The following is a 12743-nucleotide window of genomic DNA, read 5'->3' on the forward strand; positions in this document are numbered from 1 at the left end:
AGTCGCTTGAGTCGTTTTTCGTAGGGTTGCGTTCTCAATGATGGTATCATTTTCGTAGCGCGTCGCTGTACTCTCTCGAGTAATTCAATGTCTTTCTTGTAGTTGTAGTTTATGGGTAGGCGGTGGCCGAAGTGATAGCGTACTGGACCCACATTCGCCGCGTGATGGACGACGCGGGTTCGAATCCTCACGCTACCACTCGGATTTTTCAGTCACCGCCGAGTGGCTTAAAACTACCCACATGCTGTCCTGAAGACCACCCATCAACCCGGACTCTAGAGGAAGCCGTCCAAGCGAATCAAGAACGAGTTCCGGGGGGCAGCATGAGCCAATGCAAGATGGCGCCACTATAAACACTCGCCTGCGCCAGAACGGGCTGGGCCGACCATCAGGCCCCACCTGGAAGAAGCCTTGGGCCGACCATCAGGCCCCACCGGGAAGATGCCTACCGGCGCAAAAGGCAACAACGAAAAAAAAAAAAAAAGTTAGGATACCAGAACTGCACGGCGTATTCCAGGTGGGGCCTTACCAGAGAATTCTACAAGTTAACACGACCCCCTGCGTCTTGTTTTCGAAGTTCCTCGCTTTGAACCCGGGCATAGTATTCGCTTTCTTGGTGGCGGACTTACAGTGTTTTGCGTGTTTCAGGTCACTGCTGATAGTGACCCCGAGGTCTTTTTCCTCCTGCACTGCCTGTAGTGGTTCGCCACCCATGTGGTATGTGAGGTTGCTGTTTCCGGACCCGAAGTGCATTACCTTACATTTGGTAGTGTTGAAGGATATTTGCCACTTTTCCGACCACTGACCACGACCACTGAGTGAAGGAGGAGGCGGAGGCGGAGGAGGAAGGAAACAACAAACAAACAAATAAAACGAAATAATAACATATCTTTTCTGCCTGACTTTTTGACACACACACACACACACACACACACACACACACACACGAGGGAAATTAAGGAAAGGGAAGAGAACGGAAGGAAAGGGAAAGGAATGGAAGGAAAGGAGAGGGAAGGGAAGATAGGTGGAGGGAAAGGAAGGGAAGTGAACGGAAAGGAAGGGTATGGAAGAGTAAGGAAGGCAAGAGAAAGGATGGCATGGGAAGGGAAGGGTAAGGAAGAGAAGAGAAAGGGAAGGAAAGGGAAGGGAAGGGAAGGAAAGGGAAGGGTAGGTTAGGGAAGAAAGGGAAGAGAAGAGAAGGGAAGGGAAAGGAGTGGAAGGGAAGGAAATGGAATGGAAGGAAAGTAAAGGGAAGGGAAGGGAAAAGAGGGGAAGATAAGGAATAGGAATAGAGAGGAAAGGACAGAATTTGATGGGGCAAGAAAGAGAAGAGAAGGAAAGGGAAAGAAGAGAAGGGAAGAGAAGTAAAGAGAAATGAAGAGAAAGAAAGGAAAGGAGGGAAACGGAAAGGCGAGAAGGGGAGGGATATGATAGGGAGGGAAAGAGAAAGAGAGAAGGAGAGAGACAAAATGAGAGGGGAAAGAAGAGAGAAAAGGAAGAAAGGAAAAGGAAAGAAGAGAAGAATGATGTGTGTGTGTGTGGGGGGTGGGTGGGGGGGGAGGAGAGAGAGAGAGAGAGAGAGAGAGAGAGAGAGAGAGAGAGAGAGAGAGAGAGAGAGAGAGATCGCCAGAAAGGAATAAACAGGAAACTCTCTCTCTCTCTCTCTCTCTCTCTCTCTCTCTTTTTTTTATTTAAACAAATTTTTACAAAAAAAGAGGCTCAAAATTACACTTTTTAGGTATAATTATTCTAAGAGCCTGTGTATGGGACAAATTGAATTGTCGAATGTTGAAACATACAAGCATACAAATACAAAATAGGAAAAAGTAAAGAAAAACATGTAAAAACAATATGGAATATTGTCAGTTTGTCACTTTATATTTATAGTTCATAGCACTAGCGCACTTGGGTGTCCCACACTCCACCTGTGCGCAGCCAGCTTCACCTGCTGCGTGCTCATGTTCTCCACTTGGGGAGTGGCTGCCGTGAACATGTTCCACAGGCGTGTGGTCCTGGCTGTATATGTGCGCTGGTGCTGCCTGGAGTGTGATCGAGGCACCTCCACAAGCTGGACACCGGAGAGTGTAGTCCGGGTGAACCTCTGAGCAGCGTGTGGAGGAAGCCTCAAGCTGCTGAGGTGGGGAACCCCCTGCACCTGGGCTTTGTGGCACACCACCAGTGCTGAGACATCACGGCGGTGTTCCAGCGATGTCACAGTGGCAGAAGACTCCTCCAGGTGCTCGCTGGCCTCCACCAGACGCAGTGCTCGTCGCTGCACTGCGTCGAGCCTCTGCATGTGGGTGGCAGCACTCGCCACCCAGCACAGGGCACCGTACTCCAGATACGGACGTATCTGTGCCTTGAAGAGAGTGAGGATGCCCCGTGGGTCGAGGGATCCCGCTACTCTTCGCAGGGAGGCCTGGGGGGCAACAGCTCGGACGTGGAGGTCGAAGCGCAGGCTTTGGTCCACAGTCACTCCCAGGACCTTGATGTGGTCCTGGAGGGGCAGACTCTTGCCTCCAAGACGCAGTTCTCTCTCTCTCTCTCTCTCTCTCTCTCTCTCTCTCTCTCTCTCTCTCTCTCTCTCTCTCTCTCTCTCTCTCTTTTATTTTTATTTTTTATTTAAACATGTATACATATATTTACAGAGATGGTAAACTTAAAGTTGTGAGTTGGCACCCACAACTATTTTTTAAAAAAATTCAAATGTACAGATACCTGTGAGGGTAGCTGCACAAAAACATAAAACATACTTACAAAGTATACAGGATATATTATAAATATGATAAACACTAATTACAATATTTACAATCATGTCAAGTGTGGAGCAGGAACGGCGTGGGGAGGGTGCCTCTCCAAATGTTGGCAGCTGCTTTCGCCTGGTGTGTGGACACGCGTTCCAGATCAGGCGTGGCCTCCGTGAAGCCGTTCCAAGGACGCGCTGCCCTGGCCTTGCACGTCCGCTGGTGCTGCGACGTGTGTGAGTGAGGCACCGTCACTCGTTGGCTCCCGGCTGCTACCTGTCGCGTCGCTCGGTGGGCGAGGTGTGGCGTCAAGCACAGCCTGCTGAGATGAGGCGTGTGCAGCACCTGAGTCTTATGACAGACTGCCAGTGTTGCAGATGTTATGCTGGCAGGGATCTCCACCTCATCCTCCAGCAGTCGGAGGGCGCGTCTCTGCACCGCGTCAAGGCGCCGGGCGTGGGTGACGGCGCTGGACATCCACGACAAGGCACCGTATTCCATACAAGGGCGGATCTGTGCCTTGTACAGCGTCAGGATTCCTCGGGGGTCCAGGCTGCCAGCCACCCTGCGGAGGGCAGACACACGCTGAGAGGTCTGGCGGGCCACAGTCGCGATGTGCTGGTCGTAGCGCAGCTCCCGGTCGATGGTGATTCCCAGGACCTTGATGTTATCCTGAAGGGGCAACTGGACATCCCCAAACCGTAGTTGTCCTTCCACGCCCTGTGTAGCAGCGGGAGACCGAGAGACGACCATAGCATGAGTCAGTCAGTCAGTCAGTCTGTCTCTCAGTCTCTCTCTCTCTCTCTCTCTCTCTCTCTCTCTCTCTCTCTCTCTCTCTCTCTCTCTCTCTCTCTCGCTGTCTCTCTCTCACCTGGATCACTGTCACTTCCCTCCCTCCTCTTCCCTCCGTTTTCCGTATCTTCCTTCCCTTCCCTTCCCTTCCCTTCCCTTCCCTTCCCTTCCTTTCCTTTCTCCCCTTCCCTTTCTTCCCTTCCCTTCCCTTCCCTTCCCTTCCTTCCATTCCCTTCCCTTCCTTTCCTTTCTTCCCTTCCCTTTCTTCCCTACCCTTCCCTTCCCTTCCCTTCCCTCCGTTTCCCTTCCCCTCCTTCCATTCCCTTCCCTTCCCACCCCTTCCCTTCCCTTCCTTCCCTTCCCTCCATTCCTTTCCTCCGTTCCTTCCCTTCCTTCCCTTTCTCTTCAATTCCCTTCCTTTCTCTTCCTTCCCTCCCATTCAGTTCCCTTCCTTCCCTTCCCTTCCCTTCCCTCCCCTTCCCCGTCCATTCTCTCTCTCCCTTCCTTCCCTTCCTTCAGAAAAGAGAATGGATTGAAAGAAAAAGAATGGAGGAGAAATAAGGAAGAGAGATTAAAAGATAAGGAAGAGGAGGAGGAGGAAAGAAGAGAAAAAACTAAAGGAAAAGAAGAAAGGAAGGAAAGAAGGAAGTAAGGGAATGGAAGGAAAGAGTGATCTGGTATCCGTTGGAGAGAAAGAACAGGGAGGAAAAAGGGAAAAGAGGAGGAAAGGAAGGAAGGAAGGAAGGAAGAAAGGGAGGGAACGAAGGGAAAGACTGATTTGGTACCCGTTGGAGAGAAATAACAGGGAGGAAAAAGGGAAAAGAAGAGGAAAAGAAGGAAGGAAGGAAGAAAGGAAGGACGGAAGGAGGGAGGGAAGGAAGGAAGGAGGGAAGGAAGGAAGGACGGAAGGAGGGAAGGAAGGAAGGAAGGAGGGAATGGAAGGGAGGGATGGACTGATCTGACGTTGGCTCACATGTTGCTTTGCCGCTTGAAGGAGTTACATCAGCCGATACAGGTTCCGATCCTTCTGCTTAGGATTGGAACACATGCATAAGAGGATCAGGAGGAGGAGGAGGAGGAGGAGGAAAAAAAGATGAAGAAGAAAGAAAGAAGAAAAAGAGGAAAAGAAGAAATAAAGAAGGAAGGAAAGAAATAAAGACGAATAATAATAAGAAGAAGAAGAGAAAAGATGATGAAAGAAAGGAAAGAAAGAAGAAAAAAGAAAGAAGAAAGAAAGAAAGAAAAGGAAAAAGAAGAAGATAAGTAAAAGAAGGAGAAGGAGAAAATGAAGAAAGAATGAAGAACAAGAAAAAGAAGAGAAAGAAAAAGAAGTAAGGTAGAAGGGAAGGTAAGAGAAGGAAAGGAAAGGGAAGGAAGAGTACAAAAGAGTACAAAGGAAAAGCAAACATCAACAGACCTCTTGGTCCTAACTACTATGCGTTTCAGGGGCCAGGTCACACAGTTTTTCGAATATGACATTTTAACAAAGCGTCGGGCAAGGATGGTATTTTGGGAGACGACGTTTGAGACCCCGACCTAATTGGCAAAAATAGGGTTAGGTGCCAAATGTGGATGATTACGGCACTTGTAGGAGTAACTTTAAGGTAAACTTCACAAAAATATACAGGCACGGGTAGCGAGGCTAGGTGCCGTTATTATGTATGCACCGCCTCTCATTCGTGATGTCCATGTGACGTGTAACTATGACGTAGTGGTCATCACCTACTCAACCGGCAGTTTTTTTTCTCTCTCTCTCTCTCTCTCTCTCTCTCTCTCTCTCTCACACACACACACACACACAGAGCAACAATAATTCAGCCACTCCACTATGTTATAAACTTACAGCATGTTGTACCAAAGACCGTATTCTCCATGCAAAGGATGAGTAATTTCCTGCGAGTGAAACTTTTTCACAAATATAATATTTTCAAATGAGCATCATCACTATGTGTATGGACTGAATTACGTAGTGTGTGTGTCTGTGAGAGAGAGAGAGAGAGAGAGAGAGAGAGAGAGAGAGAGAGAGAGAGAGAGAGAGAGAGAGAAAACTACCGGTTGAGTCAGTGATTACTACTACTTCATAGTGAAACGTCACATTGACGTCACAACATGAACGAGAGGCATGATGACGGCACCTAGCCTCGCTACCTGTGCCTGTATATTTTAGTGAAGTTTACCTTAAAGTTGCTCTTACAAATGTCGTAATCATCAACATTTGGCACCTAGGCCTATTTTTGCCAATTAGGTCGGGGTCTCAAACATCGTCTCCCAAAATACCATCCTTGTCCGACGCTTTGTTAAAATGTTATATTCGAAAAACTGTGTGACCTGGCCCCTGAAACGCATAGTAGGCTGTTTGTTGTTGCTACCATCTACTCTAATTTACGAGTCAGAGACACAGGACAGCAAAGGCAAAGGCTCCTCCCCTCCCACCAGTCCCTCCAGCCGAGGCTGGCATGAAAAGGAATACCATGTAGTGTAGAGAAACAACAATGGAATTTTACATGGACAGAAGGAAGATCATACACGACAACTAAGCTAACACTACTTTCTGTTAGACCGGAGCAAAATAGCGGATGTTCGGGTTAGCTTCTAAATATTTGTCTAGTCGGTTTTTGAACGTGCAAATAGTTTCGCTTTCGACGACGTTTTGAGGCAGACCATTCCATACATTGATGACACGGTTGAAGAAGTGTTTTGATTCATTTGAGTTGAAACGCTTCCTCGTTATTTTGTATCCATTGTTTCTTGTTACACTTGATTGAGAGACTGTAAAATAATCATGAACATTAACGTTATCAAATCCCCTGAACATTTTAAACACTTCTATAAGGTCACCTCTTAGCCTGCGCTTTGATAAGCTGAATAAGTTCAGTTCTTTAAGTCTGTCTTCGTACGGTTTGTTTCGCAGTCTAGGGATCATTTTAGTAGCTCGACGCTGCACCCTCTCGAGTTTATCTATATCTTTTCTGTAATAGGGAGACCAAAACTGAACGCAGTACTCAAGATGTGGGCGAACTAACGAATTATAGTGTCAATATTACTTTTTCTGATTTGTGCTCAAGTGTACAACCAATAAATCCGATCAGTTTGTTGGCAGTTTTTACTACTTCTGTGCAATGTTGACTCGGTTTAAGATCGTTCGAAATTATTACTCCAAGATCTTTTTCTTTGCTGGCTTCAGAAAGTCGCACTCCGTTAATTTGATAATGAATACGATCGTTATTGATTCCGATATGCATAACCTTGCACTTCTCAATATTGAAATTCATTTGCCATATTCGTTCCCAACTGCTTAAACGTTCGAGATCAGCTTGGAGGTGTTCTTTATCCGTTGTCGTAGTAACTCTGCAGGCTATTTTTGTGTCGTCTGCAAATTTCAATATTTTACACGATAGCTCCTCGTCAATGTCATTTACGTACACGAAAAACAGAACAGGTCCCAACACCGACCCCTGTGGAACACCGCTTTTGACATCTTGCCAGTCAGATGATATACCATTCGTAACAACTCTCTGTTTACGGTCGGTAAGCCAGTCTTTGAGCCACTTATGAATATTACCAGTTATACCGTGAGCTTGCAATTTACTAAGGAGGCGGTTGTGAGGGACTTTGTCAAATGCTTTCTGAAAGTCCAAATATACAATGTACAATGAGGAAGGGAAAGGAAGGAGAGTGAAGGGAAGGGAAGGGAATGGAGGGGACGGCAAGGCAAGGCAAGGGAAGGGAAGGGAAGGGAAGGCAAGGGAAGGGAAAGGAAAGGAAAGGAAGGGAAGGGAAGGAAAAGGAAGGAAAGGGAAGGGAAGGGAAGGAAAGGAAAGGGAAGGCAAGGGCAAGGCAAGGAAAGGGAAGGCAAGGCAAGGCAAGGGAAGGGATGGGAAGGGACGGCAAGGGAAGGGAAAGAAAAGGAAAGGAAAGGGAAGGAAGAGGAAGGCAAGGCAGGGGAAGGAAGAGGAAGGCAAGGCAAGGCAAGGGAAGGCAAGGCAAGGCAAGGCAAGGCAAGGGAAGGGAAGGGATGGGAAGGGAAGGGACGGCAAGGGAAGGGAAAGAAAAGGAAAGGAAGGGAAGGGAAGCAAGGGAAGGAAAGGAAAGGGAAGGAAGAGGAAGGCAAGGCAAGGGAAGGCAGAGGAAGGCAAGGCAAGGCAAGGCAAGGCAAGGCAAGGCAAGGCAAGGCAAGCCAAGGCAAGGCAAGGCAGGGCAAGGAAAGGCAAGGCAAGGCAAGGCAAGGCAAGGAAAGGGAAGGGAAGGGAAGGGAAAGGAAGGGAAGGGAAGGGAAGGGAGAGAGAAACTGGGATAGGGAGGAAAGAGAGGGAAGGGGGGAGGCTTGGGATGGAAGGAGGGAGGAGGAGTAGGAAGAGAGAGAGAGAGAGAGAGAGAGAGAGAGAGAGAGAGAGAGAGAGAGAGAGAGAGAGAGAGAGAGAGAGAGAGAGAGAGAGAGAGAGAGAGAGAGAGAGTCACTTCTCCCCCCCACTAGCAACAGACAGAGGGGAGACGCTAACTCTCAACAGGTAGAGGGCCCGCGAGAAGAGACTAGGTGCCCCAAGTGCAGGCGCAAAGGACACACGCGCCTTCAGTGCCCACGGAATTTGGTCTGTAGTCACTGTCAGGGGCCCTATCACACGGCCCAAACCTGCCGCGTGCGAAAGGAAGAAGAGAGGCAGGAAGCTCTCTTAACAGCCGTAAGGCAAAGCAACCAGGAGACTCTGGCAGCTCTACGAGGCACCTGGCAACACCCTGATATGAGTCAAAGGACCCAGAACCCCTTCACCTTCCACTCCCATTCACTACTTAACCCCCAACTCCCACTCAAGCCTTCCTACCAGATACAGCCCCCCCCTCAACATCCTCCCCCACCACCCACCTCAGCCCCTTCATCTAACACAGCCCCAATCCTACCCATACCCACGCCCCCAATCCTATTCACAGACTCAGCACCATCCTCTTCCCCAGACAAACCCCCAGACCCAGCACATGCCTCTTCAGCTGCCACAAAACAGCTTTCCTCATTCCCCTGTGTTTCTAGGCCAGCAAAATGCCTATTACGAACAGTTCAGTGGCGCACAGGCAGCGTAGTTGTGAAATAAGATTAGTACCTGCCAATTTAAGGGGATTCCATACTAACATTGGTGAACTCATACATCAATATGAGATAAAAAAAATAATGCCGATGTAGTGTTCGTGAGCGAAACTTTTCTTAATGGCACAGTGCCTGAAAACTATGCTAGTATTAAAGGTTATTCTAAGTGGTATAGAAAAGATCGATCATCACAAGGAGGCGGTGTCGCGTTGTGACACAAGGAGTCAGTGAGTGTACAACTTATAGAGTATGACATTCCTGAAAACCAAGAAATAATCTTGTTCAAAATAATAAACAATAATGGCGCGGGCATTTTGTGTTGTGGGTTCTACAGACCTCCGGCACAAGGTCCTGCTGTGTTCCACTTTTTATTAAATAACGTAGATAATATTATGACTGCAAATAAGTGTGACAACATTATTATAGTAGGGGACCTAAACCAGCGCACCGCACAAAGGGAGTTCGATAACTTACTAGCATTGTACGACTTGGACAACTATGTTAACTTCCCCACACACAGCTCAGGATCCTCGCTTGATCCTGTCGTCACTGACCTTCCCCCAAACACTGTGCAATGCCACCCGCTGGGCTATGTGGGTACCTCAGACCATGTGGCCGTTCTCGCCAAGGTGGTATTCAAGCGTCCGGGAGGAGAGCACCACAAGGACTCTGTGGCGCTGGGGGGCAGCTGACTGGGGGAGGCTGCGCACAGCCCTGCAACAGCTGGACTGGGACACGGTTCTGAGTGGCAGCGTGGAGCAGCAGGTGCACCATTTCACTGAAGCAGTCCTCAAGGAGCAACTCCGGTGGGTGCCACACCGAGAGCACAGATCCAAGCCGTCCGACCAGCCGTGGTTCGGGCCGAGGTGTCGTGCAGCATCAGACGCTAAACACCGAGCTTGGCTAACGTATAAGCGTAAACCCACTGCCTTCAACAAGAGGAGGCACAGGGAGGCAGCAGCCCGAATGCAAGACGCCCAGGCCTGGGCTAAAGACCAATGGGTGACTGCCACAAAAAACAAACTAAAAGGAGGCCAGATAGGGAACAAGCAGTGGTGGCACCTGGTTAAGGAACATCAAGGTGAGGTGCAAGATGGCACGGTGCCGACCTTGAGAGGAGAGGATGGCACCATGGCACTGAACAATAAAGAAAAAGTAGAGTTGTTTGCCAAGACTTTTGCTGCCAAAATGACCGTCCCTCACCCAGAAAAAAAGCCACCGACTCTCCCTCCAGTTACTAAAGAAAAGCTGACAAGCCTCTCAACAACGGAGGAGGAGGTGTATCTGGCACTGAAGGCCTTAGACGCAGATAAGGCTGTTGGTCCGAACAATGTCAGCCCCCGCCTCCTACGTCAGTGTGCCAAGGAACTCGCTCTTCCCCTCTCCAAGATATTCAACCACTGCCTACATACCTCCACCTGGCCGCAGACATGGAAGACTAGCCATGTTGTTCCTGTGCACAAGAAGAACGACCGAACGGACGTGAGGAACTACAGGCCGGTGTCCCTCCTATCAGCAGTGGCAAAAATATTGGAGGGAATAGTGGCTGAGCGGATCACCAGACACCTGGATAGGCACTATCTGTTGAGTGCCAGGCAGTTCGGCTTTAGGAAAAACCGGTTAGCAGTCGACCTACAACTACTACTATCCAACGAATGGAGTTCAGAGGTGGACCAAGGAAGAGCCACTGCTGCTCTGGCACTTGACACTGAGGGCGCATTTAACCGAGTGTGGCACACCGCCCTATTAGAAGATATGAGAGAAGCCGGATTGGAGGGGAAGCTTCTGTGCCTGATGAAAAATTACTTAGAGGAACGCCACCTTCAAGTGGTCCTGAATGGGCATAAGTCCTCCCCACAACGGATCCACGCCGGCGTGCCACAAGGCAGTGTCATTGGGCCACTACTATGGAACTTATACATAAATGACCTCCTCCATCTTGTTCCTAGTGCCAAAGCGTTCGCCGATGACATCACTTTGACTCACAAAATAGAGCCAGGAGGAGAGGACCAGGCAACACGCCAACTAAGGGACATACTCCGGCGAATTGCAGATTGGGGGAGTAAGTGGCAAGTGAAGTTTACCCCAGCAAAAACTTAGCTGCTGGTAGTGGCCAGGACACCTGTTGATCTCCAGCTTGAATTCGAGGGACTCAAGCTGGCGCCACGTGAGGAAGTGGAGGTGATGGGCCTCACATATTACTCCAGGCTAACCTTCCCCGCGCACATCTAGCAACTGGCAAGGGCAGCCTCACGGAAGTTGACGTCCCTACGCAGAATCTCCTGGCTGATGGACAGTCGAAGGCGCGAGGTCTTATACAAGGCACAAATCCGATCCTCCCTTGAGTACTCGTGCCTTGCGTGGGGGGGAGCTGCCAGTACCCATTTCGCGCTCCTCGACAAGGTCCAGGAGAGGGCGTGGAGGATCATCACGGATGGACAACCGGAGCACCTACCGAGCCTGCAGACCCTCCAACACGGGCGAGACGTGGACTGCCTCACCACTCTGTACAGAATACAGCAGGAGAGAGTGGAGCACCTGAGGACGCTGCGCCAGCCGGTGCGGGAAGTGACAGCCAACACCCGGTCAGCGGAGGTGGCTCCCACGGCTCTGGTAGTACAGCGATGCTCGACGATTCACTACCAGAGGCAGTTTATTAACAATTACATGCAGTTACGGAACCTTCTTCTTGCGTCCGGTCAGGTGCCTCAGCAATTCACACACCGGCAACAATATAAACTGTTTGTGAACTAGTGGCTGAACAATTTGTGAACAGTGCCCAGGATAGGCTTTCAGATAGGGATATCAACTATGTTACCCTTAGCCCAGAAACTAGTGCCGCCATGTAATGTAATGTTAAAGTAATATATAGGTACTAGGCCCTGATGTAACAAGTGTCTGTGTAAATAAGAGAGAGAGAGAGAGAGAGAGAGAGAGAGAGAGAGAGAGAGAGAGAGAGAGAGAGAGAGAGAGAGAGAGAGAGAGAGAGAGAGAGAGAGAGAGAGAGAGAGAGAGAGAGAGAGAGAGAGAGAGAGAGAGATTTACATAGATTTACATAGAAAATCAGACCACACAGACCCCATGGTCCAGACTTGGTGGTCTGTCCTTAAACCTAAGTGATTTTACATTAATCAGAAGACTCCAAAACGTTGCATTTCTACTCTAGTTGATATTACGTTGAAGGAAGTGACGGTCGAGCTTATTTTTGAAGGAGTCAATCGTGTTGCACTGGACCACTGATGGCGGAAGCTTATTCCATTCTCGCACTTCAACGTTGGTGAAGAAAAATTTGGTGCAGTCTGAATTTACTTGTCTACATCTGAGTTTTACGCCATTGTTCCTCGTGAACAAAATGTCATCGATCATAAACAATGTTGATCTGTCTACATTCGTGAAACCATTAAGTATTTTAAAACATTCGATCAGTTTTCCTCGGAGGCAACGTTTCTCAAGAGAGAACATGTTAAGGGTAGAAAGCCTTTCTTCGTAGGGTATGTTGCTCAAGGAAGGGATCATTTTCGTTGCCCGACGCTGAACACCTTCTAATTTAGCAATATCCTTTGCATGGTGGGGAGACCAAAACTGTACCGCATATTCCAAGTGGGGTCTGACTAAACTGTTGTAGAGTGGGAGTATTACATCTTTATTCTTGAATAAAAAGTTTCTTTTAATGAAGCCCAACATTCTGTTCGCTTTATTTGCTGCATCGATGCATTGCTGTGAGAATTTGAGGTTTGACGCGATTTTGACCCCCAAGTCCTTTACGCATTGAACGCTTTTGAGTTTAACGCCGCGCATTTCGTAATCGAACCTCTTATTCCTCGTTCCAACTTGAAGGAGCTGGCACTTGTCTACGTTAAAGGGCATCTCCCATCTATCCGACCAAGCTGAAATTTTGTGCAAATCCTCTTGGAGCCTTTGCCTGTCTTCGTCAGTGAGAACCGAGTTACCAATCTTTGTGTCGTCTGCAAATTTACTAATGCGGTTATTGAGTCCAACATCCACGTCGTTGATGTAAATAATGAAGAGCACTGGGCCAAGAACCGAGCCCTGAGGGACGCCACTAGTTGAGGGACGCAACAAAAGAGAGAGAGAGAGAGAGAGAGAGAGATTTACATAGATAGATTTAC

The 12743-nt window shown here is 48.7% G+C and overlaps 1 protein-coding gene across 1 annotated transcript; it reads right to left on the reverse strand.

Annotated features, from left to right (window-relative positions):
• Window positions 1–2816: 2816 nt before the first annotated feature.
• Window positions 2817–3497, reverse strand: LOC126997114 (uncharacterized). Its single transcript, XM_050858173.1, has one exon. It carries the CDS (start codon window positions 3495–3497, stop codon window positions 2817–2819), a length of 681 nt encoding a protein of 226 aa, XP_050714130.1.
• Window positions 3498–12743: the final 9246 nt, after the last annotated feature.

This window comes from Eriocheir sinensis, chromosome 11 (genome assembly GCF_024679095.1).
Source record: "Eriocheir sinensis breed Jianghai 21 chromosome 11, ASM2467909v1, whole genome shotgun sequence".
In the NCBI taxonomy this organism is placed as follows: domain Eukaryota; kingdom Metazoa; phylum Arthropoda; class Malacostraca; order Decapoda; family Varunidae; genus Eriocheir; species Eriocheir sinensis.